At 37.9% G+C, this 21,328-nt stretch overlaps 2 protein-coding genes across 5 annotated transcripts in view; both read left to right on the top strand.

Moving 5' to 3' along the window:
* The window catches only part of tp73 (tumor protein p73), a 35,463-nt gene extending 24,512 nt beyond the window's left edge, over nt 1–10,951 (top strand). For all 3 annotated transcript variants that reach the window (XM_036136051.1, XM_036136054.1, XM_036136062.1), the window contains 10 exons: nt 2,774–2,960; nt 3,129–3,244; nt 4,097–4,206; nt 4,626–4,768; nt 4,883–4,971; nt 6,305–6,432; nt 6,795–6,949; nt 7,085–7,214; nt 8,668–8,761; nt 9,029–10,951. In XM_036136051.1, the coding sequence (XP_035991944.1) occupies nt 2,774–2,960; nt 3,129–3,244; nt 4,097–4,206; nt 4,626–4,768; nt 4,883–4,971; nt 6,305–6,432; nt 6,795–6,949; nt 7,085–7,214; nt 8,668–8,761; nt 9,029–9,430 (1,554 nt within the window). In that variant the 3' untranslated portion in view covers nt 9,431–10,951. The remainder of the gene's footprint in view (nt 1–2,773; nt 2,961–3,128; nt 3,245–4,096; nt 4,207–4,625; nt 4,769–4,882; nt 4,972–6,304; nt 6,433–6,794; nt 6,950–7,084; nt 7,215–8,667; nt 8,762–9,028) is intronic.
* A 1,862-nt stretch (nt 10,952–12,813) lies between these two features.
* rer1 (retention in endoplasmic reticulum sorting receptor 1) lies at nt 12,814–21,122 on the top strand. 2 transcript variants are annotated; one of them, XM_036136046.1, is made up of 8 exons: nt 12,814–12,936; nt 14,472–14,553; nt 14,657–14,761; nt 15,812–15,908; nt 16,115–16,193; nt 18,681–18,816; nt 19,267–19,321; nt 20,586–21,122. In XM_036136046.1, exons 2-8 carry the CDS (start codon nt 14,473–14,475, stop codon nt 20,594–20,596), a joined length of 564 nt encoding a protein of 187 aa, XP_035991939.1. In that variant the 5' UTR covers nt 12,814–12,936; nt 14,472; the 3' UTR covers nt 20,597–21,122. The 2 variants fall into 2 exon arrangements, with proteins under 2 accessions (XP_035991939.1, XP_035991930.1); XM_036136037.1 differs by having other exon boundaries at nt 19,267–21,122.
* Nucleotides 21,123–21,328: the final 206 nt, after the last annotated feature.

Genomic DNA, 21,328 nt, shown 5'->3' with positions numbered 1-21,328 from the left:
GGTTCAGGATATTATGAAGGGTTCTATTTAGTTTTTTTTTAAGCATTGTATTAAAATTTGTCCTATTTTTATCTTCTTTTTAACAATCCCTGTGAAGTTAATCTATTCTACGTCCATCTTTCGCTCCTTCCCCGTAGTCTGCCTTGTGCTCTAAAACAGAGTCTGATTTAGTAATCTCTCATGATCTCTTGTCTTTACAAGAAGATACGCATCAGTTACAGCAGATGTTTTATCGTTGCTTAACCTGTGATCACATTAATCGCCCCTTTTTTGTGAGATGTTAAATGTACGCTCTAGTGAGCAGATTGAGGAATAAACTACTCTAGAATTATAAAAACAAAAATGTTTTCGGTTTTTTTAAACAGTCATTACGTTTAATGTTAGGTCAGCATAATTAAGAAAATGTATTCTTTACTCAATTCGCTCTCAAATTTCCTCTGCTGCAAATACCTCTTAAGTATCTCTTAAAAGTGATTAATATATTAATGTAATTGCAGGGTAATATATGAACATATTTGATATACCATTTCTTAGACAAGAGTCTAAGAAATAATGAATTGTAATTGGTCTGCAAAAGAAGCTGTTTTTTCCCCCACAAAATTAGAATATGATCAATCACTTTTTTTCCCTTGTAGGTTCTTTATTATTTTTTAACTGATGTGGGGGATCTTAGACAACACAGAAATCCCATTAAATTAATTTTTTCCATGTGGAAAAAGCATGAAACTAAATGACTGTACTGTTAACAGACGTTGCAGGAAAAAGTACAGAAATTAGTCACCACACCTGATGCTATTTTGTCAGTTATTTATTATTTAACTAATTGCTCTTTATTAGGTGTCTATGGCATATTACTTTGATCTTTCAGATTTATTTTCCATTCAGTCATGTTAGAAATCAAACCAATAGTTCATCTCCTCCCTGTGTGATTGAATCGACATAAAACGCCCCAAAGCCCGTAAATAGCATGTTTGGTTGCTGTCAGAAATTTATTTATTCACGATATGGAGGGGCCGTTGAGACTTGTTAGGGAGAGTTAGGTGGAACAGGTAATGTTCACAGGTATTTCCATCACTTCCACTGCTCATGGCTAAGGGCATGTGTGCACAGTTTGGTAGTCAGCTCTCTTTTTATGTGTGTGTATGGATGTGTGTGAAACTAACAGAGGGCTTTTATGGGTGGGCTGTTGTTTTAGGACTGGCCACCATAAATCAGAACAACATTAGTTTCATTGTGTTGTATTAGCCTATTTTGTTAATGTGTCATTTTTAATAATTCAAGGGATGGCCCCAAAAAATGTTGAAGAAGTAATCATATATATAGACGACAAAGGACCTGAAAAAAATATAACTGGTTAACCAAAAGCTATAAGATAAATATCTTTTGGCTTTAAATAGAAATGACCTAAAGAGGCTAAAAATGAACAAAAGCCCAATTCCAAACCTGCCTCCAGTTTCTAGGAGATGCTTTCATCAAGCGGTAGGAGTGGATGCAGGACACTGTATCCATGGAGTTTGACTTATCAAGTGCTTCAAGGGTTGCATAACTGATCAGAATTATTTGGCCTATTTTCAATCTCTCTTGAGGAACCATAAAAGATATATGGAAAGATGGGTATCGGCTGATAGTTTATGTTTTACATATTTTATTCAAAGTAACCTTTGTGTGGGTATATATCACAGTTTTCCTCCTTGTGCCTTTTTTTGTTTCTTTTATCTATGAAATAGAAATAAAAAAAGTTCCCACCCTGATGTTCTTATGCGGTAGATTACAGGTCTAGAGCCGCCTGTACTTTATCCCTCCCTATATGATTGGCTCTGGCGTTTGCTTTTTAGCACGTCTCAGCATGTCTGCACAAGATTGAACAGACTTCTTGGTTTTTCCTGGAAGTTCATAGTGTTGTGACATGCCAAGTCTGTTTTACTTCTTGCGATGTATTTCTTTGGCCTCTGTTTCTGGCACTTACACTCTAACATGCATGCACGTGCAAGTGCAGATGATAAACTAAGGAATTACAGAACAAATGGCTTTAACACAGATCCACAGTTGTTGGTTTTTTTTTTGTATTTTTTAGCGAGATCAACTTGTAAGATTTAATTGAAGAATATAGTTGAGCTGCACAGTGGTGCAACAGGGTGTACCCTGTCTCTTGCCCAACGACCACTGGAAATAGACACCAGCTCCCTTATAGCTCTGCAAGGACAAGTTGGTAAAGACAATGGAGGAAGGGATAGATGGATTTCTGTACAGTTTTAAAGGAGAAATACTGCACCACTACTCTTAGTTTAAGTTTGTCCCCTCGTATCTACTGTATATCCTTTTTTTATATATAGTGAGTGACAACCATTGAGTTGCTTCATGTGCAGCCTACCCAACAGGCTCCCCCCACAAATTATTACTGATATTTAGTGTCCTAACATTGTTAGAAAAATATCAGCAACTAATAAGAGGTGCTAATGTAATTTATCGGATGTTATCATGTCCTATGTTTGTACAATCACTGTAAATGCTGCCTATAGGTAAAAGACTTTGAAATTGTAAAATGCATCAACTGTAAGCTGCAAGTTTACATTCAAAGCGAAAGAAAAATATCCTGCTATCAGATTACACCTTTAAGTATAATACATCATGTGGCCTGATTCCAGAACATGTGATCTAGAAAGCACTTTCATTTCTGGTCATCATTTTCAATTTCTTTTTTACTTAAAACTTAAAAAAAAACTAATTTCAGAGGCTCTTATGTCTTTTGTGTTGTTGTTTTTTTTCTCTCTAGTACTCTCCTTTACTGAAGAAGCTCTACTGTCAAATTGCCAAAACCTGCCCAATCCAGACCAAGGTGTCCTCCTCCCCTCCTCATGGCAGCATCATCCGAGCCATGCCAGTCTACAAAAAGGCAGAGCACGTCACGGAGGTGGTCAAACGGTGCCCCAATCATGAACTTGGACGGGAATTCAATGATGGTATAACCAAGCAAGCTTTAAATTAGATATGACGAAAGCTACATTGTAATGCTACCTAAAATGGAAAAAAAAAATACAGGGAAATGCTCAGTTTTGTTTATTTGCACTTATACTGAACAGGCTGTTCTGATGTAAATTAAACAAACTAAATCTTTATTGTCCCCTCAGGTCAAACAGCCCCAGCCAGTCACCTAATCAGAGTAGAGGGGAACAACCTTTGTCAGTATGTGGATGATCCTGTCACTGGGAGACAAAGTGTCTTCGTGCCCTATGAGGCTCCTCAGGTTGGTGGTTCATCATCTCTATCATTTTTGATACAAAAATGACATTTATTCATTTGAGGAGGTTGTCATTACTTTCATGCATAATTAGCTTTTAACCTATAAAGTAACAAAATAGGATAGGGAATGACAACCTAAAAAGTAAACAAATTTGGAGATTTGAAATAAATAGTAATGAATCATCTGCATATAAGGAAACTTTGTGTTCAGAGTGAACTCTCTGAATGCCATTTATGTGCTCCCAGCATTGGACGATACGATCGGGGGTTTAGTAACTAAATAAAAAATAGCATTCTTAAGTACCGAACACATGATTTAAAATCTTTGAAGATATATCCTCCTTCAGATGGGTATTGCCGAATTTCACTGTAAACGCAGCAGCATACCCCTGTGAGGGGAAAGTCTTAAGACGGAAAGGGAGGAAAAAGCAAGAGAAAACCTGTGGCGACGAATTACTGTTTTTATATTTTCCCCTGAAAAAAGAAACAAGTCAAAACCCACAACTTACTTATTCAAGCTGATTGCAGAGAAACAGAGAATTTCACAGGCAAGGCAAGTTTATTTATATGGCACTTTTCAGTAACAAGACAATTCAAAGGAGTACCTCGAAGTAGGCAGATCTATAAATAAAGCTGCTGGACATGTGCAGGCATGAACAGGCATCATCATGTGTGCTTGTAGAGGGCAATAAAACACGCGTTTGTCTCTTTTCACATAAAGTACACTGCAATACTTCCCTCTGGTGGTTAATTCATGTTATTAAAGGAATTGCTTGACCAGTGACAACTGATACTTATCAAAAAGTGTTAGATTGATGTAACTAATTTCCCCAAAACATATTGTACTGTGTTTCAGGTTGGGACTGAGTTTACCACCATCCTTTATAATTTTATGTGCAACAGCAGCTGTGTGGGTGGGATGAACAGGAGACCCATCCTCATCATCATCACTTTGGAAACTAGAGAGTAAGTCAGCAGCAACACACAGTCTGCACAAACATGGCTCTTCTTTTAAATTGCACTAGACATTTTCAACTCTCTTGTGCTTGGTTCCTACCCTACGTTTTGCTAAATTTTCAATGTTCAAATTTACAACCCTAATATGTGGTATGTAATGTTATCCAATAACACTCAGTGGTAAGTGTAGGTTTGAATACAAAGGCTTTTTAGATGATTTTTTTAAAGGTCAGTGTGTTGACTAGACCACAGCAGAGCAGGGTTCCTGAACATTAGAGAAATGTTTCAATTGTTCTATTGTAATTTTAATCTACTTTAATTATGACACACTAACATAAAAAAGTCTCGTCTTAGTTTAAACTTTTTTCAATAAGGTTTTGTCAAAAGACTTTAAATTTCACACGTTCTATTCTCAATGATTTCTGCAGTGGCCAAGTGTTGGGCAGACGATCATTTGAGGGTCGTATATGCGCATGTCCTGGACGAGACCGCAAAGCTGACGAGGATCACTTCAGGGAACAGCAGGCCCTGAATGACAGTGTGGCCAAAAACGGCGGTGCCAACAAGCGCAGTAAGTCGATGAAAGCTGACAACTTCCTACACCTTACTAAAGCATTTCAAGAGTTAGCTTATCAATTGTGCTTTTAAACCTGAGTGACAAACATTCTGTTTCTGGTGCTTGCAGATTTTAAACAGAGTCCACCAAATATTCCCAGTCCAAATATCAACATAAGAAAGAGACGGCATGGAGAAGAAGAGATTTACTATATTCCTGTAAGAGTTACTTTGACACACTTTTTATTATCTGGAAATACGGAGCAAATTAAAACCTTTTTATTCGGATCTGATCTTTTAGTAATGTGAATAATGTAAAAATGTGTCCAGTAATTGTGCTGTATGTGTGGTTTAGTTCCCCAGAATGGTCTACTATAACAACAACAGAAACAAGACCTTAATAATAAAATATAACAGAATAAGTTTCTTTCATGCACAACAGCATGACTATTAAACTCATTAAAACTGGTGGTATGATTTTTGTGCACAAATTATTTTGTTCATTTTGCAAAAGAGCAGAAAGTGCCAGCAAATAAGATTTTCTAACCCAGCTTTGCATTTTTATTACTTAGATTGTTTCTCAAAAACTGTCACATGACTTGCTGGAATGCCTTGGCCTAGTAAAAATAAAAAATAAAAATAGAAATCTTCTTACCAAAAGTCTAAATGTTACTGGTTGATCAAAGTATCATTGAAAAAATATTGCTGACATTCGTTTCTGATTGCCCCCCCCCCCCCCCCAAAAAAAAAAAAAATCAAATCACTCGAATGTCCAAATCTCAAACAAGAAACTCTGAATCTAGTTCATTTTACATATGTTATTGCAGAGAACAATTTCTCTCATTATTTGTTTCAAAAGATTACAGACTCCGAACTGTATTTTCGTAGATGTATATTATCTATACGTCTACTTTTTTTCCTGGAACACCTTAGTGCCATGTCCGAAGGTGTAATGGCTTGGCTCTGACATTGGGTCACGTACAAAAGAGCTTTATAAGCAGTGATATTATAGATGCAATACTGTTTTGATCCACATGATGTCATCCACACCAGATTGTTCAGGCATTCTTGACGTCATACACACTATTTCATGATTTTACCCAAGAAGGAAAGGAGCAGAGATGAGTTTATTTTTACCAGTTTGTTATCAAAGCAGTTCAAATGCTTTAATAGATAGTACCTAATCATAAAGCTCATCTCATAGAATGTACCAGAATATATATATAACACATTAGCATGTTATATATCACCAAAAATCATTCCAAATATCAAATTCAGCTGTGTTTTATTTATGGCACTAGCAACAGAAAGTTCATGGAAACTGATCTAAAGCTAATGAATTGATTTTTAAGGAACTAATAATATTTTTTTTACAAATATTACTTAATAGGAAAGAACTCAAATAGGGTTATTCTGATCGGTTCTGTGTGTGCGTTTGGTTTTAACATCCCCCTTCCCTCCCCTCACTATTATAAACAGAAGACTTTGTCACCAATAAAACGTGATGCAACAGTCTGATCATGGCTATCGCTGATGCTGTCTTTGTGTGCAGGTTCGTGGGCGGGATAATTTTGAGCTGCTGATGAAGATTAAAGACAGTTTGGAGCTGGTGGAGCTGGTGCCGCAGCCGCTGGTGGACTCCTACAGGCAACAAACGCAACAACAGCTGCTGCAGAGACCGTGAGTCAAATTTAAAAAAACGCACGCAAGCTGTGCCACAACTGCACATAGGTTATGACTGAACCAAATTCATCACCTGCGCTGGTGATTGTGAAAACAAATGTTATTACTAATGTGTAAATGCTGTATAAACTTATACTGACACTATGAGTACGGGACATTTCACTGTTTAATTGTTTAATCATGCTGGTTGGTTTTCTTTTGACATTTTTTTTTTTGACCACAGTGGAACTTTTCACTGAAAAAGAAATGTTATGCATACATTTATAATTCTTTTTTATTCAGTGCATTGAAGTTCGTTGTGTTTTTGAAGTGTAATAAAACTTCAGTTTATCCTTTTTCTTGTTATTGTCTTCCATTAGAAACCACATAGCATCCCCCACCTCTTATTCGCCATTGTCCAACATGAACAAGATGCATTCACACGGAAACCTCGGAAAGACGCAGTCCCTCAACCAGATGGTGGGGCACCAACCTCAGCAGCATCCCAATGCCAACCACACCATTTCTCACATGGGTAAGTGTTTACAACATGCATATGCTGTGCGTGATTGAAACCGACTTAATATCTGCCATCAGGCTTCAAACCCATCTGATACAACCCCCGTCAAGTTCTCCGTGACAGTTTGATCGTTTCCTCTCTTTCTCTTAGGTCCCAGCATGCTCAACAGCAACCACATGCAGGGTAACGGTGACATGAACAGTGGCCACAGCAGTCAGAATATAGTGTCTGCTTCCCACTGCAGCCCGCCACCTTATAACCCTGACCCCAGCCTTGTCAGGTACCTCACCCTGCAGTGACACTCCTTCTTTATCCACCTGTAAAAGGCAAGCCGGCAGTCAGATGCACTCGTTCGGTTTCATGTCACATAGTGGAATGTTGACGCTTCAAAACTTCATTTTTCATTGGCCACGTTGAAGTTTACTTTTTGCCAGCCTATGTCTGAATGTGGGCAGTTTGGTGTAATTATGGCTGCTCTTTAAAGGCTTGCGACTGCAAATTAATTGAGTTTTATTCAAAAATAGAACTGAGTTGAATGCAAATCTCATTATAATAAAAAAAAAAAACTGCCGCCATAATGAAGGTCCAGTTTAAATACAAGTTAATAAGGTTTTTATTATTATCTGTTCCTATAATTTGGCCATGTTAATGTATAGCATTCTGTATCCACTGTAGAACTGCTTTCCAAATGCTTTGTGGTGACCACAAAGGCAGAACTGGTGTCCTAAATTAAACGTCGATTTGGTTTTGATCTGTTAATAAGGCGAAGCTGGTCAACAAGTGCTGCCCTTTATTATGCCCGCAATAGTAATAGATTTCTGGTCGTTTTTTTTTTTGTGTTTTTTTTGTTTTTTGTTTTTTGTCAGAATCAACTCAGCTGATCACGCTTTACATCTCTCTGTGGTTCCGTTGGTTATTATATGGGGGAAAGATGTCAAAAAGTGCATGTCACTTTGACCAAACAGGGTGAATTTACATTTCTTGAAAAGGTACATTTTGGGAGTTTTGAGATATCTGTCCGACAGCAATGATGTGTTATTAGTTACACACTTAGATCTAAAATCCTTCATCCTATCACTGTGTATACAGTCTGACTTTGCAATGCACTACTGCTATTTTTCTATAAAGGAAATGTTTATGTTGTATTTAATTTAAAGCTTTTTTTCCCCAAGTTTTTTTTATTATATATATTTTTCATTGAGGAAAATGTGTCAGTGCGGTTCCTGGACTTCAACGTATATTTGCCATTTTTGATACACCATCCTTTTTTTGTTTTGTTTTTTGGACTGTTATGTTCATTTGAACAGTTACGATGTACAGTCAAACTCTTTTTACAACCACTTTGTATTACCAAGACTTTTAACATTTCATGTATTTATAATAAAGGTTTTTCAGCAAATCAAGAATGTCCCCATGAATCATTAATATAAATGCATGTGTATGCTTTTGCTTCCACCGCATCTGTCATGCAGTGTAATGCTGTGTAAACACTCGACAATAGCGCTGTACAGTAAATCTGGAGTTGGAGAATATGGTGACAAAACAAGATTTGACACGAGGACTTCTTCAGTTTGTTAAATCAAATGTAGACGATAGGTTAAAGTTTAGTGTTATTGATCCACTCAATAACAATTATAGCTTAAATCAGTGTTTCAGTGACTAATGCACAACTTACTGGTCCTACTTTCAGCTGCAGCTCTGGTCTAAGCTGCCCTGCTTCTCTCCCCATACAGTTTTCTCACCAGTCTGGGCTGTCAGAACTTCATTGAATACTTCACCTCACAAGGCCTCCAGTCTGTCTACCATCTCCAAACACTCACAATGGAGGTAATTTTTCTGGAAGTATTCGTTTGCCTAATTCAGTTTGGTGTATTTAGATTTATATAATGGAAAATCAAGTCAGGAGCAAAAAATTAAAATAAAGATGACGCACTCATCTATAAAAAAAATCTGTTAAAGTTTTATTTTAGACTGCGTCAGCCCCCCCAAAACATGTTGTTGTTGTTTTTTGCAACCACAAGAGGGCACTATAACTCTGTCGTTCACGTTGTTTTGTTCTTAGTTTCACTCTTCTCTTGTCTGGGCCTTTTCCAGGATTTGGGCGCCCTGAAGATACCGGAGCAGTCTCGCCTCGCAATCTGGCGAGGTCTGCAGGACATGAAACAAGGAGCTGCTCATCAGCTTCCAAACTCCAGCCACCACCACGAATACCACGGCCAGCAGCTGCTTCGCTCCAGCAGCAACATGGCCGCCTCTGCCATGGCCGCCATAGGGGCCACCGGCGGGGAGCTGCAGCGTCAGCGGGTCATGGAGGCAGTGCACTTTCGTGTCCGCCACACCATCACAATCCCCAACAGGTCTGGCGTTGTGGGGCCCGCGGGCATGGCACCGGCTCCCGATGAATGGGCTGACTTTGGTTTTGACATGCCTGACTGCAAAGAGTCCCGAAGCAAGCATTCCATCAAGGAGGAATTCATGGAAAGCGACGTTCACTGAGACTGCATTTGTCTGTCTGCGTCCGTTCATGGCTTGATCGTGGGTTCTTTCAGGATACCTGGAGGTTTTGAGTGGTTTGATTTTTTTATTTTTTTTTCATCCCCAAACGAATAGCCTCCATTTTAATTTTGGGATTATTCTCAGTAGCTTTAAAACTAAATTCCCCTCCATAAAAGTGCAACATATTCCACAAAGAAATTAAGGGAAAAACACATGCTGTAATTATTGTTTTTCCCCTTATTCTTCTATCACTCTCTTTTGCATCATGCCACCAACTAACAATGTATGTTTTATTTTATTATTTTTTTATTTTTATTTTTTTGGGGTGGGGGGGGGGGGGATTTTTTTCAATTAAATTATTTATTTTATTTTCTGTTTTTTTCTTTTCTTATCTTGTACAAATGTGTATAGCGTATCTTGTAAATGTTTTGGACTAGATGTGGTTAAGAGTATTCAGATTCTAAACGATGCATCGCCTGTTTGAACCAAATGTTTAGAGCTGAATAGTAAGTCAAAGCTATAACTATGATACCACAGTCATGTATTTTTTTTTAACTACAACATGAGTAACTTTTAGTTGAATATGTTTTATCGTGTCATTGTTGGAAATTTGTTTTATGTACTTCAGCTTTACTTGTGTATATGTTAACAAGTGTTATAGCTTTTGCTATTTAATATGTTATAGAAAACATTTAGTGACATACCCACAAACCAGCTAAAAAAAACAAAAGCATCAAAAACAGTATTATGTTGAAATGACTGGATTTTAATTAGTTATGTAAATAATAAATTAAGAACGGTGTCCCTATTTGTCAAGATGCATTTTCTGAATAGCTTGTAAGTCCTTGCGGGGCAAGGTCCACATGTATTGAGTAGTGCAGAAATAGTGTGGAATAGTCTTAAACCATGCCTCAATCTCACAAAGACTGAAAAACATTTATTCAAAGCCCTTTTAAAATAATAAACTAATGCCCAGCTTCTCAAAAGGAAAGTATAAAGAAGAATAAAGATGGCTTAAGACTTTTCCAAAGTAATGCATCTGTGTTCTATGTCTTCATGGCTCTTGATTATGACCACATTCCAGTTTTATTTCTAGATTTCAAACCAACAAAAATAAAGTATGTATCATGTTGTGACATTTATTTGCAGAATTTGGGTTTGCACCTAAAGAAAAACCTAATTTACAGCCATTTTCTAAGGTCCTCAGCAAGAAACATACTTTCATCCAGACACCACCAACTGTCTGAGAACAAGCACTTTAATGCTTTAAAGGTAAAAGTCCAAATGGTCAGTATTAGGCACTTGCAAAAATGTAAATACAAATTGTGTTTTGTTTTAATATTCTGATCTAACAGCCTTTCTTCATTTTTATTTTTTTGTACCAGTTTTGTAAAGCGATGTGATGTACTTTTTCGTCAGTGTAATTTGTTGTTATACACACTGTTTTGCTTTAAACCGTCATTTTAAATATTTCCCCTCAATGTCTTTCCTTATCTTACTAATAAAGAGTTTCAACTTGCAGCCCCATTTTCACTGGTATTAAATTACATACATTCCAGTCAGTTTTTTTTTCTTCACATTGCAACTGCATTCTTGAGAAATACATTTATGCATCATATTTAGCTCTCTGACGCCAAATGTATTAGCTTTGCTGTGTATCTGAGACTTGTAGGCTCTTTACTAAGCTTGATGCTTTCAAAGACCTGTAGTTTCAAATCCTACATGTTTTCTATCCTCTGGTGGAAGTTCCATAGTACTACAAGCGGTGTAATGAACACAGTATTTTTTAAACATGCAAAATGGCTGCACCCAACTTCTAAGAAGAAAAAAGCATCTTTGGAGTTAAAAGTCAATCTTTTGAAAATGTTAAAATGATCCTAGTTAAAACTTTAGCTATGCACCACAGTCAACATTTTTAGACATTTAAAATGTGAACATTCCTAGGACAGGAACACCACTTTTCTCATCCCTGTGTATTGAGTTTTTTTAACCTGACAACAGCCAGCTGCATGTATCGCTCCGCCTAGCTCCACTCACATACATCTGGGACACGGCTCATTGAAAATGATTTCCCCAACCAAATTTTTGGTCTGGCCAATCAGGACGCAGGGCGGGTGTTTCATGGATGTGACGTAGTGGAGAAGCCACCGTGAGATTCCAACAACAATGGCGGCTCGCATCGAGGAAGCAAGCGTTAGCATTGATGCTGCTATTTCTTCCGTGTTGTCCAATCTACCTAATATTGTTTCATTAAAACAACATCAGAGAACGGCTCGGGCGGTCAGCCCGGGATCGACTCCGACCCGCGGCGCTTTGCCGGCTGTCTTCCCCCCTCTTCTTAGCGCCTCGGCTCGCGGAGCGGGGGGGTGGACGACACGTTTTCCGCGGACCGGCTCGCGGAGCGGGGGGGTGGACGACACGTTTTCCGCGGCCGCAGATAGCGCTGCGGGAAACCCTGCACTACAGCCGCAAACACATAAAAAAAAAATAAAAGTTTTTTTTTTTTTCCGCGTCGGTCTCATCAGCGTCACGGGTTAGCTTCGGTGTGAGTGGTTGAAATAGCACGTTGATAAAGATGACAGACAAGTGGCTTATCCAATCATATGCAAGGAGTTTTGATAAGGCCCAGCCTTCAGTAAAGGCAATGCCTATGGCCGTGTCCCAGATGTATGTGAGTGGAGCTAGGCGGAGCGATACATGCAGCTGGCTGTTGTCAGGTTAGAGTTTTTTACCATCAAACAATAAATTCTTCCCACGCAGAATGAATAACGTGAATGTCTGAAACCAGAGTCAGTTCAAGGCGGAGCAATCAAGCTTCTGTCCCCGCCTTAGACGGACTGCCCAAGTGTGCTACAACTCAGACGCAGAACTCAGGTATAAAAACTTCATACTTGTTACATTTATCAAGAATGATACCTATTTTTGAATTTGTTAAATAAACATTTATATAAATAAAATATAAAAGATGTATGTGTAAAACAAAGTCATGAAATGTTTATTTTCACAACATGGTATATAAGAGATTTATATAAAACATATAAAAGATTATTTTCATAACATGGCAGTTGTATTCAAACCGAGTGGAACGAACAGATTGATAGTTGTGTCTTTTGTTTTTTGTTTTTTTGCCTCTGATATACCCTGGTGACTGTAACTGCAAACTGATCTCAATAAATAACTGACTGACAATAAATAATCTGCAGCACAACCAATTTAACTTGGTCTATTTGACAACTCAGCCAACTATTGAGATGCTACACTGACTAAAAGCAACATGTCGTGATATTTAAGTTGGATTACTAGCGGACTTGTGATCCATATATATATATATATATATATATGTCGGCAGAATGCAAGCATAAGCGTCGTAAACTATGATTATATGTTACAACGGCCTGCCATACTTGAACGTCCTCATGTTCGAGGAAGTACTGACGTGGTCACACGAGAAGTGGCTAGTGTAGCTAGCTAGGTAGAGCCGGGTAGTGACTCAGAGGCCATATCAGGTAAGAAATGACTATCATTGTTGTTTTTCGTTGTAATTGCCAACACCGCCGCGCGACAATAATGGGGACTAAATCTGTTGTTCAGATGTAAAAAAAATATTTCATTATTATATGACTACAAACGTGTTCGCTAGAGAATACTGCTTTTCTAAACATGCTAACACAGGCTAGCTTCGGAGCCGCTGGTAACATAGAAACGTATCACAGGAAGTGAGTTGTCCACTTTTCGGATTCACTCTTGGTACTTGTAGTTCTTATCGGTCCCTTTAACACGCTCCCTCAATGAAGCGAGATCGCAATGGACTACACGTTCTTTCGGGGTCCGCCAATTGTCTCTTCCTAGGAGTTGTGGGAAATGTAGGTTGATGGCATTGCCTAACGAACGGCAGTACGTAGCGTTGGCTCCTAGAAGAACTACATAACCCATAGACGCTACAATTTGGGCCAAAGGGTAACGTACATTTACATGTCTATTAAGCTACTTCTCGGGCTAATTTTTGAGCTAATGCGGATAGTTCACATTTAAATCACGGATGAAATGCCATTAGCTCCTGCTAGGGTATCTGTATTACTTGATTCCTTCATGTAGATTCCGCGTGTATGTGTTTACATCGATAAAACCTGGCGCTCGCTGGCTTGTAATTGAACAAATCTTAGCTAGCCAGACCCAGGAACAGTTTCACACGGGTTTTCACATCACCTTATATGTTAAAGTTAAATTATAATATGGTGTAATAGCTACGAAAAGACCTCGCTCTTGACAGCAATGAGCATTGAAGCTAGGTGCTTTAGAATTGGTAACTAAAGTCATTATTCATTCAACATGATAAATTAATTTCCTGGTTCCCATTTTTAGCATCCAATTGTAAACCCATAGTTAGGCTAAATATTTCCTGTTGGTTTCATTCTAAAACTTGCAGTACTGTATGTCATGATCCAGGCTATTTCTTACAGGTTTGTCTGTAACTAACTTTAAACTTTCAGAGCATTAGTTACAAATACTTGCTATAGGTATGTCAGCAAACCCTTCGCAGGAGTCGCATGTCAAACTATTTAATCCGAAAGAGCACTGAAAAAGTGCTTTCAAACCACACTAAGATCAGGCATTTTAGAAGGTGAAATTCTGGTGTACGTTATGTGCCTCAGTTTACTCTGAAACCTGCGAAATTGTGTGACCCAAAATCACCAAATGTTATAAATGATATCTAATAGTCCTCTAATTCTGCCAAAAGGTTGAGTCCTTTACAGTTAAACATGTTTTCACAATTAGAAATATCAATAGAGAATATTCTGCCTTGAAACAAAAAAGTAATTTGCTACATTTGTCATTACTTAATTACCTCTAAACAAGAACACAACAGAGAATTAATTCAAATTCACCGTTTTTATATATATTTGTTTGGTGTCTTCAGGAAAATAGGTATTTTTTCGTTTCAACGCAAGTATAAGGAGATTTATCACTTTATTGCAAAATTCTGTCCCATATTAACTATCAATGCTACCATTAATGAAAATGTGTTTCTGGTTTCTGGCAGGATGTCAGAAGGGGACAGTGTTGGAGAGTCAATCCATGGGAAACCATCTGTAGTTGCTGCCTTTTTCACAGGGGTTGGACAGGTGATTATTGTTCAGATCACACGGGTCATCAATATCAAGCCAGGGGTATTAGTGCTATTGATGAAAAAAAATAAATTCTTTACATTTAATTTTTTTTCAACAGGTCTATCAGACATGGCTTGACAAGTCAACACCCTTCTATGCAGTGCGATGGGCGCTCACGCTACTACTTACTGCAATCTACATGATCAGAGTGTACATACTACAGGTGATTGTTGGTTTCACTTTCAAGAAATCAGAACGTGCGCACAGTGTTGATCATAAGGGACTTGTTTGTCCACCTTCCGCTATTATTACATATAAATTGACTTGTTGCTGTTTCTCGGGTTTAGCAAGCATTATATATTAAAAAAAATTATTTGCATTTTTACTAAAGCCCCAATGTGTAAGATTTTCACACAGGCAATTACAAACGACTTTGCTGTAATAGCTGCTACGGAACCCTCGGAGTATAATAGTGTGACAGTGTATAGTAGCTGCTGCTCTACGCTGCCCAGTTTCTAACATAATGGCAAAAATAAACTTCACTGTTACATTAAATTAACCTACCTGTCCAGCAGAAAGCCTGAAACCTCGCTCTCTCAGAATTATCTCCATTCCACCTGGTAATAATAGCTGCGTCAATATACTCTAGTTCCCCCCCCCCCCCCCCCCCCCCGTTATTACTACTTTTTCTTTTCTTTGTTACTTTCGATTCCCTCTCGTTGGGCAAAGAGTATAGGTGGTCCTCCATTTCAACAGTAAACGGAAAATAGAATAATCTCCGATCGTCTTTGCTTGTTTTCTGCTCCTTTACCAACAGCACGTCTTCATATAGAAGACAGATAGGAAAAACGTGTAAAGCTGACTAGTTTGGCCCCTTTCAGCTTCTGAAATCAGAAATGGCGACGCAACATGGCGCCTCCCAGTGGGTGCACTGCCACCTATGTATTTATAAGTTATGAGAACGCTTTCATTTTTGATGTGAGGTTTTTAGACTTTTCCAGAAAATGTATTTATAAAAGCGATACTTGATTTTTGCTAATTAAAGGCCAAATTAGTTACACACTGTCCCTTTAAAAAGAAAAAAACTTGCCATAGTCATAAACCCTTCTTGAAGTATCCTTGATCTTGAATGCAGCAATGGGAGTTTACCTCTTATGTCCTTCAAAATGTTTATCGATCAGGATACATTGGTTATCTGTCTGTCTTTCTGTAATTTGTACTGTCTGTCTACAAAAGGAATTTTAATGTGGTGTTATTCCTGTGCTTTTTTTAGGGGTGGTATATAGTAACTTACGCTTTGGGAATTTACCACCTCAACCTGTTCATCGCATTTCTCTCGCCAAAAGTGGATCCTTCATTACTTGATGAAGGCAAGTGAACACTCTTACATCCAAGCGGTTTATATTAAACAGCAAAGCATCTGCTACTATGTTTATTTGGCCATTGTCTTTTACATTGATTACATAAGCTTTTTTAGAATAGATTCCACAAGCTCCCTTTCTTTATGCCGTTTGTTGTCTCCGGTTGTAGTTTTAAAAGCCTTTGAAAAGCAGAGTGTAACTTCTTTCTCTTGTAGATGAGGGCCCATCCCTTCCGACTAAGCAGAACGAGGAGTTCCGCCCCTTCATCAGGAGGTTGCCTGAATTCAAATTCTGGTAAGAGTTCATCTCGTGGTCTGGCTCTCTGTTGTGCTCCTCCACAGAGGGGTTGCAAATTATTTTCTGTAGAAAATAACTTGCGTGGCCACAGATTTAATCATGCAGAATCTGTTTGGAGGAAGATCAAGACTAGTTATTTTATTTATTCATTCTAGTAGAAACGAGTGAAACCTGACCATGTTTCGGCTTTTTATTCTCACTAATGGTCTCAACTGAATCTTCCTTTTCTTAATTTTTTTTTTATTCATACATTTTCTGTATAAGAAAAAACATCAAGAACAGATTAAGGAGAGAAACTGGTATCTGTATAGCATGACACAGTTTGGACCAAATATTGGAATTATTTTTGAACACTTTTGTACAGTGCTTGCATCAAGAAGGTTGTCTGAACCTTTTATTTTAAAGTTCAGTTGGCCCGACATGTGGTTTTGCTAATTTACACCATTCAAGCAAAGCAGACAGGAAATAAAAGTGAGGTTTTATTGGTTGTATTACTTGAATTAGACTAAAGTATCAAAGACATGGGGTCCTTTTTTCTCATGTTTTAACTACTTTTTACATACTAGCTTTTCCAGTGATGTACAAAAAGATTAGTGTTTAAAGGTTTTAAGATCTTTGGTTTTCAGAAGTCACATTAGGTATTTATAGGTTGACAGTAGAGTCACAGCTGAAGAGCTCCGGGTCCCTAGTCTGCATTCCTCGTGTCAATCTAAGTACACCGGTGAAACTGGATTTGTACATTTTCAAAAAAGTTACCCTGAAGCTCTGTGTTCATCTTCTGCTTTCCTCTGTGCTCATTGGCCCCCAGGCCCTCCATCCCTGTAACACAGTATTATTGAGGCTATTGCTGGAATGAACCACACTGTTCTTGTTTTGGTTTATTTGGCCATTGGGGGATTCTAATTAAGACCTCAGCTCTGATGCTTATGAAGGAATGAATGGTAAATGGCCTGTAGTTGTAAAGCACTTTATCAAGTCTTGAGGACCCCAGGGGGCTTTACACTACACTCAGTCATCCACCCATTCCCTCATACATCCACATGTTATTGGTGGTGAGCTATACCACAGCTGCCATCCAATCGGCGCCACCGGGCCCTCTGACCACTGCCAGCAGGCAAGTCGGTTGAAGTGCCTTGCTCAAGGACACAACGAACCAGCAGCTCACCAGTTACAGGACAAACTCCTGGTTCCTGCGCCACCGCCACCCCACCCTGAATAATCTTAAGCATATTTTTGCTCTGTTCCAGCCACTATTCACTTGTCACTTTGGGTTTTTTTCTCACCAGACTGGTTCCATCGCTGACTATCAGCGCTTGATTATCACAACTTCTTTATGTTTCCACTGCTGGAAACTCTGGTTCTGTCACCGTAAACCGGTTTTCTTTTAGCATCAACTTTCACCTGGGCCACATGGGAGAACTGCTTTCATCAAGTGCTGGGGGCCGACTTACCACCAACCATGATGGGAGCATCATGTCTAAAACTCTGGAGTTTAAGATGTTTATTTGCCAAATCTAGACCAAAATAAATGTAATCACTGTGCATTAACATTAATCCTCGCTCGCTTTCTGTTGTCTTTCACTGTTTATTTGGATGTCATCCATCACATAGACTAAGCAGGTCTATACTCCACCTAGAGCTACAATTATAGGGGATTTTTTTGGTCAATAAAGGTCATTTTAGACTCAGTTGTTAAACGCTGTCAGCCTTTAAACCTGTTTAACTCCTGTTTTCCAGCATTGGTTGTACTGATCAGGTCAGAGACCTGACATGACACACACAGTATGTTATTTAAAAGAGTGTTAAGTTATTTGGGCGAGCAATATTAGGGCCCCTGTTGGTGGGGATACTGAGATGATGTGTTTTGTGTAATTAAATTGTATTAAACGCTTCCCGACTGACAATGTGACACAGTCATTTTGCTCCATTTTGGCTCTATCACTGTGGAAAATAAGTTACAGGGTCAGTTAGGAACCGGTTCTAGCGCCACCTCTGGTTTTAGCACTGTAACTGCTTTGGTAGGAAAAACTATTAGCTGAAGCTTTGACTCATCAATATTACATTGGTGCTGTACTGAACTTTATTTATGACTTGTGAGTTATCTGCTGGCCTTCATGTGTGACTTGCTGTGAACGTTAGAGATTTAAAACCATTCTGTTCATATCCAGATTCAGGTGAATGGGGAACTTCTTTGTAGCCTTCCTGCCTTCTAACATGCATGTTCAAACCAAAAAGTAACTGGGATTAATAGAAAAAAACATATATGTATAAGCACAAAAAGGTCTGGATGCCTCTTAGAAACAGCTGTTTAATATGTTTATCATCTATGACCGCTGCTGCTGATGAATTATGGCTCTGGTAGACCTAACATTGCTGTACATACCTCTGCCTTCTTAACATAAGTTTTATCGTAGTATTTTGTGCATAAAAGTTTACAGAAGTCTTTTTTTCTTCTCCTTTTTTTCTCTCTCTGTTTGGTGACAGGCACTCTGCGACAAAAGGCATCGTCATCGCCATGATTTGTACGTTTTTCGAGGCCTTTAACGTTCCAGTGTTCTGGCCAATACTCGTAATGTACTTCATCATGCTCTTTTGCATCACCATGAAGAGGCAGATTAAGGTGAACCGCAGCCGAACAAACCACACAGTGCATGAACAGTCCCCGGTCTGGGTGAACACATCAAATTAACATCTGAAATAAAAGCTAAGATAACCGCACAGTCAGCCGTAAGGATTATGTGGGTTGGTCAGTAAATGCTTGTTATGCCAAAAGAGGACCGTGGCTGAACAACAGAGATGTCTGTGAAAGAAAAACACTTAAATCCTTAAATAAGCTAAACATAACTGTTTAATATCAGTATAGTTAATTCTCTTGGAAGAACCATTGCATAATTTCATTATATAACACTATTATCTGTACAGTTCTGTTTAGAATGTATCCTGCTTAGACTTAATTATTCCTTTATTTGTTTAATTAAAAAGTCTGCTTCTCCAACCATTGTCATAAAAGCACATAATTAGACCTAGCGTGTTACTAATTCTCTTTCTTGTCCCTTTTGTTTCCCTCTAGCATATGATCAAGTACAGATACCTACCCTTCACACACGGGAAGAGGACATATAAAGGCAAGGAAGACACAGGGAAAACTTTTGCTAGTTAAGAACTCCACCTCACCCTTCGCCTCAGTCTCATTTGAAACGCATTCATCACAGCTAGAAGGGAGTGATGAAGAGTAGAGATTATTTTTTTTCTTTTTCTTTTGTAAGCTGGACAGTAACATTGAAACAAAACATGAAAAATTACAAAGTTTTGATCCATAATTGACAGTGTTGGATGAATATATATGCAGCATGGATCAAAATAGTCACTTGCTCATTATTATCTTTTTTTTTTTTATTTTATTTGCAGCTATAGTTAAGTTAATTCTGCCTTTTAACCCCATAAGATAAGTGAATCTTCCTCAAGGAGAAGCTAAACTGATATAAAATAACCATAAATTTCCCTTACTTTTGGGTTCTTGCTGTGATAGTGGTTTACACCCCATCTCAGTCCGCCAACTTTTGATTTAGATTTCCTTCCCACTTATTTGTAACACTTTAAATGGTATATTATTAAACAAACATTTGAATGTGATTAGATATGACATTTGATTAAAAAAAACATCTAAATGATAAATGTTTGGATCTCCATATCTGCTGCTCTCACATAAATGTTAGACAAATACTAAATGAAGAAGCCCAGGAGTTTTAGTGACATTTCGTCTGAGTATGCATTCATGATGGGCAGAAAAATAGAAAATGGGTGAATTTTTTATCTTACAGTTAAGTCAGCGTGATTTGGTTTATTTTTTTAAGGGGAGGGGGGAGTTGTTATGGCTTTAAGTTGGTGCCTGTTTTTTTTTTTTCTTATTTTATTATTTGACTCTTACATAGACTTATGTTTTTAGATGCAATATTATTTGACTCCTCTTCAGTCTGCCCACACAACATCTATGAATGCATAGTTCAAGGACGGTGTTAGCTATCTCCTGTAGTCTGTTAGCTACCGTCAATTTGCTCGTTTTGTGTTTCTATGTTTGCAATTGTAAGCCTCAAATGGGAAACCTCAAAAATTTGCGTACTCTTGGACTGGCATTATTCTATATGAAGATGGTCAAATAATTATTATTTTTTTCTCCAAAGTGCACAACCAGTATTAGTTCCATGCGATCAGTCGGAGTTCAAATTTAAGCAAACAATTTCCAAAAGGCCTGTCCTCTTTGGAGCATTTTCCCATGTGCTCCAAAGATCGCGGTTGACTTAGTTTTCGTAGACTAGCTGTTGTTGTCCTTTATAATCTGCGTTTAGGTACAGTCATTCCAAGCAAACTGTTGTTCTCTTTCTTTTGCAGAGGAAACATAGGACAACTGATTGACACCTTTTATTAAAACAAATGGATGAAGTTGGTGGCGATCATGCATTTTTCTATGAACCTTTTGATTTTTTTTTTCTTCCTTCCTAACAAAGTGCTGGGAATCTGTCAATACTAAACTTTGATCTACACTGTAGTAAGGGATCATAACATTTTTTCCTGTAAAAAGTTTGTGTTTCAAAGGGTTGTCTGGATTTGTGTATATACAGTATATATATATTTTAAAATATGATTTCTTTTTTTTTTTGTTTTGAAATAATTTTTTTCTCTCCATTCATCCACCTTGTTATTTCCCTATATTGAAATCCGTTACAACTGAAACTGATGAAAGACAAACTGGTTAATTGGGTTCCTGAGCTGAATTAAATGTTTTTTCATGGATTGCATGTTATTTTCTTGTGCTACAGTTAAAAAACAACAACAACAACTTGATTTTAAAAATGGAAGTGTAATTTTTTTTCCACTCCAAATGCTATTAAAAGAGGCTGTGTCCCTTCGGAACAGTACAAAAAAAAATCTCTTCTTCATGTTTTGTATGGTTTTGTGTAAAATGATTTGACAATGAAAGAAAAACTCTTCTCCACTTCAACTGTCTGAGATACTTGCATGTCTTAAGGCCGGTTCACACGGCAGGATTTTAAAATAGTCTGCTGATTTTCAAAGCCTGAGGGACACCACACGTAATGATAAAAAAAATCATTGATAAAACAGGTTTGCTCTAC

This window comes from Fundulus heteroclitus, chromosome 1 (assembly GCF_011125445.2).
Source record: "Fundulus heteroclitus isolate FHET01 chromosome 1, MU-UCD_Fhet_4.1, whole genome shotgun sequence".
NCBI classification, from domain to species: Eukaryota; Metazoa; Chordata; class Actinopteri; order Cyprinodontiformes; family Fundulidae; genus Fundulus; species Fundulus heteroclitus.
Note: the sequence above shows the minus strand (reverse complement) of the source record. Positions and strands in the feature narration are given on the sequence as shown.

What these genes read in the sequence shown, in the direction of transcription:
- rer1 (XM_036136037.1), top strand. Translation starts at nt 14,473, where the DNA reads ATGTCAGAAGGGGACAGTGTTGGAGAGTCAATCCATGGGAAACCATCT. An exon ending in TCAGAGTGTACATACTACAG is followed by an intron (nt 14,762 to 15,811) that starts GTGATTGTTGGT and finishes TGCTTTTTTTAG; the next exon opens with GGGTGGTATATAGTAACTTA. An exon ending in TTGCCTGAATTCAAATTCTG is followed by an intron (nt 16,194 to 18,680) that starts GTAAGAGTTCAT and finishes GTTTGGTGACAG; the next exon opens with GCACTCTGCGACAAAAGGCA.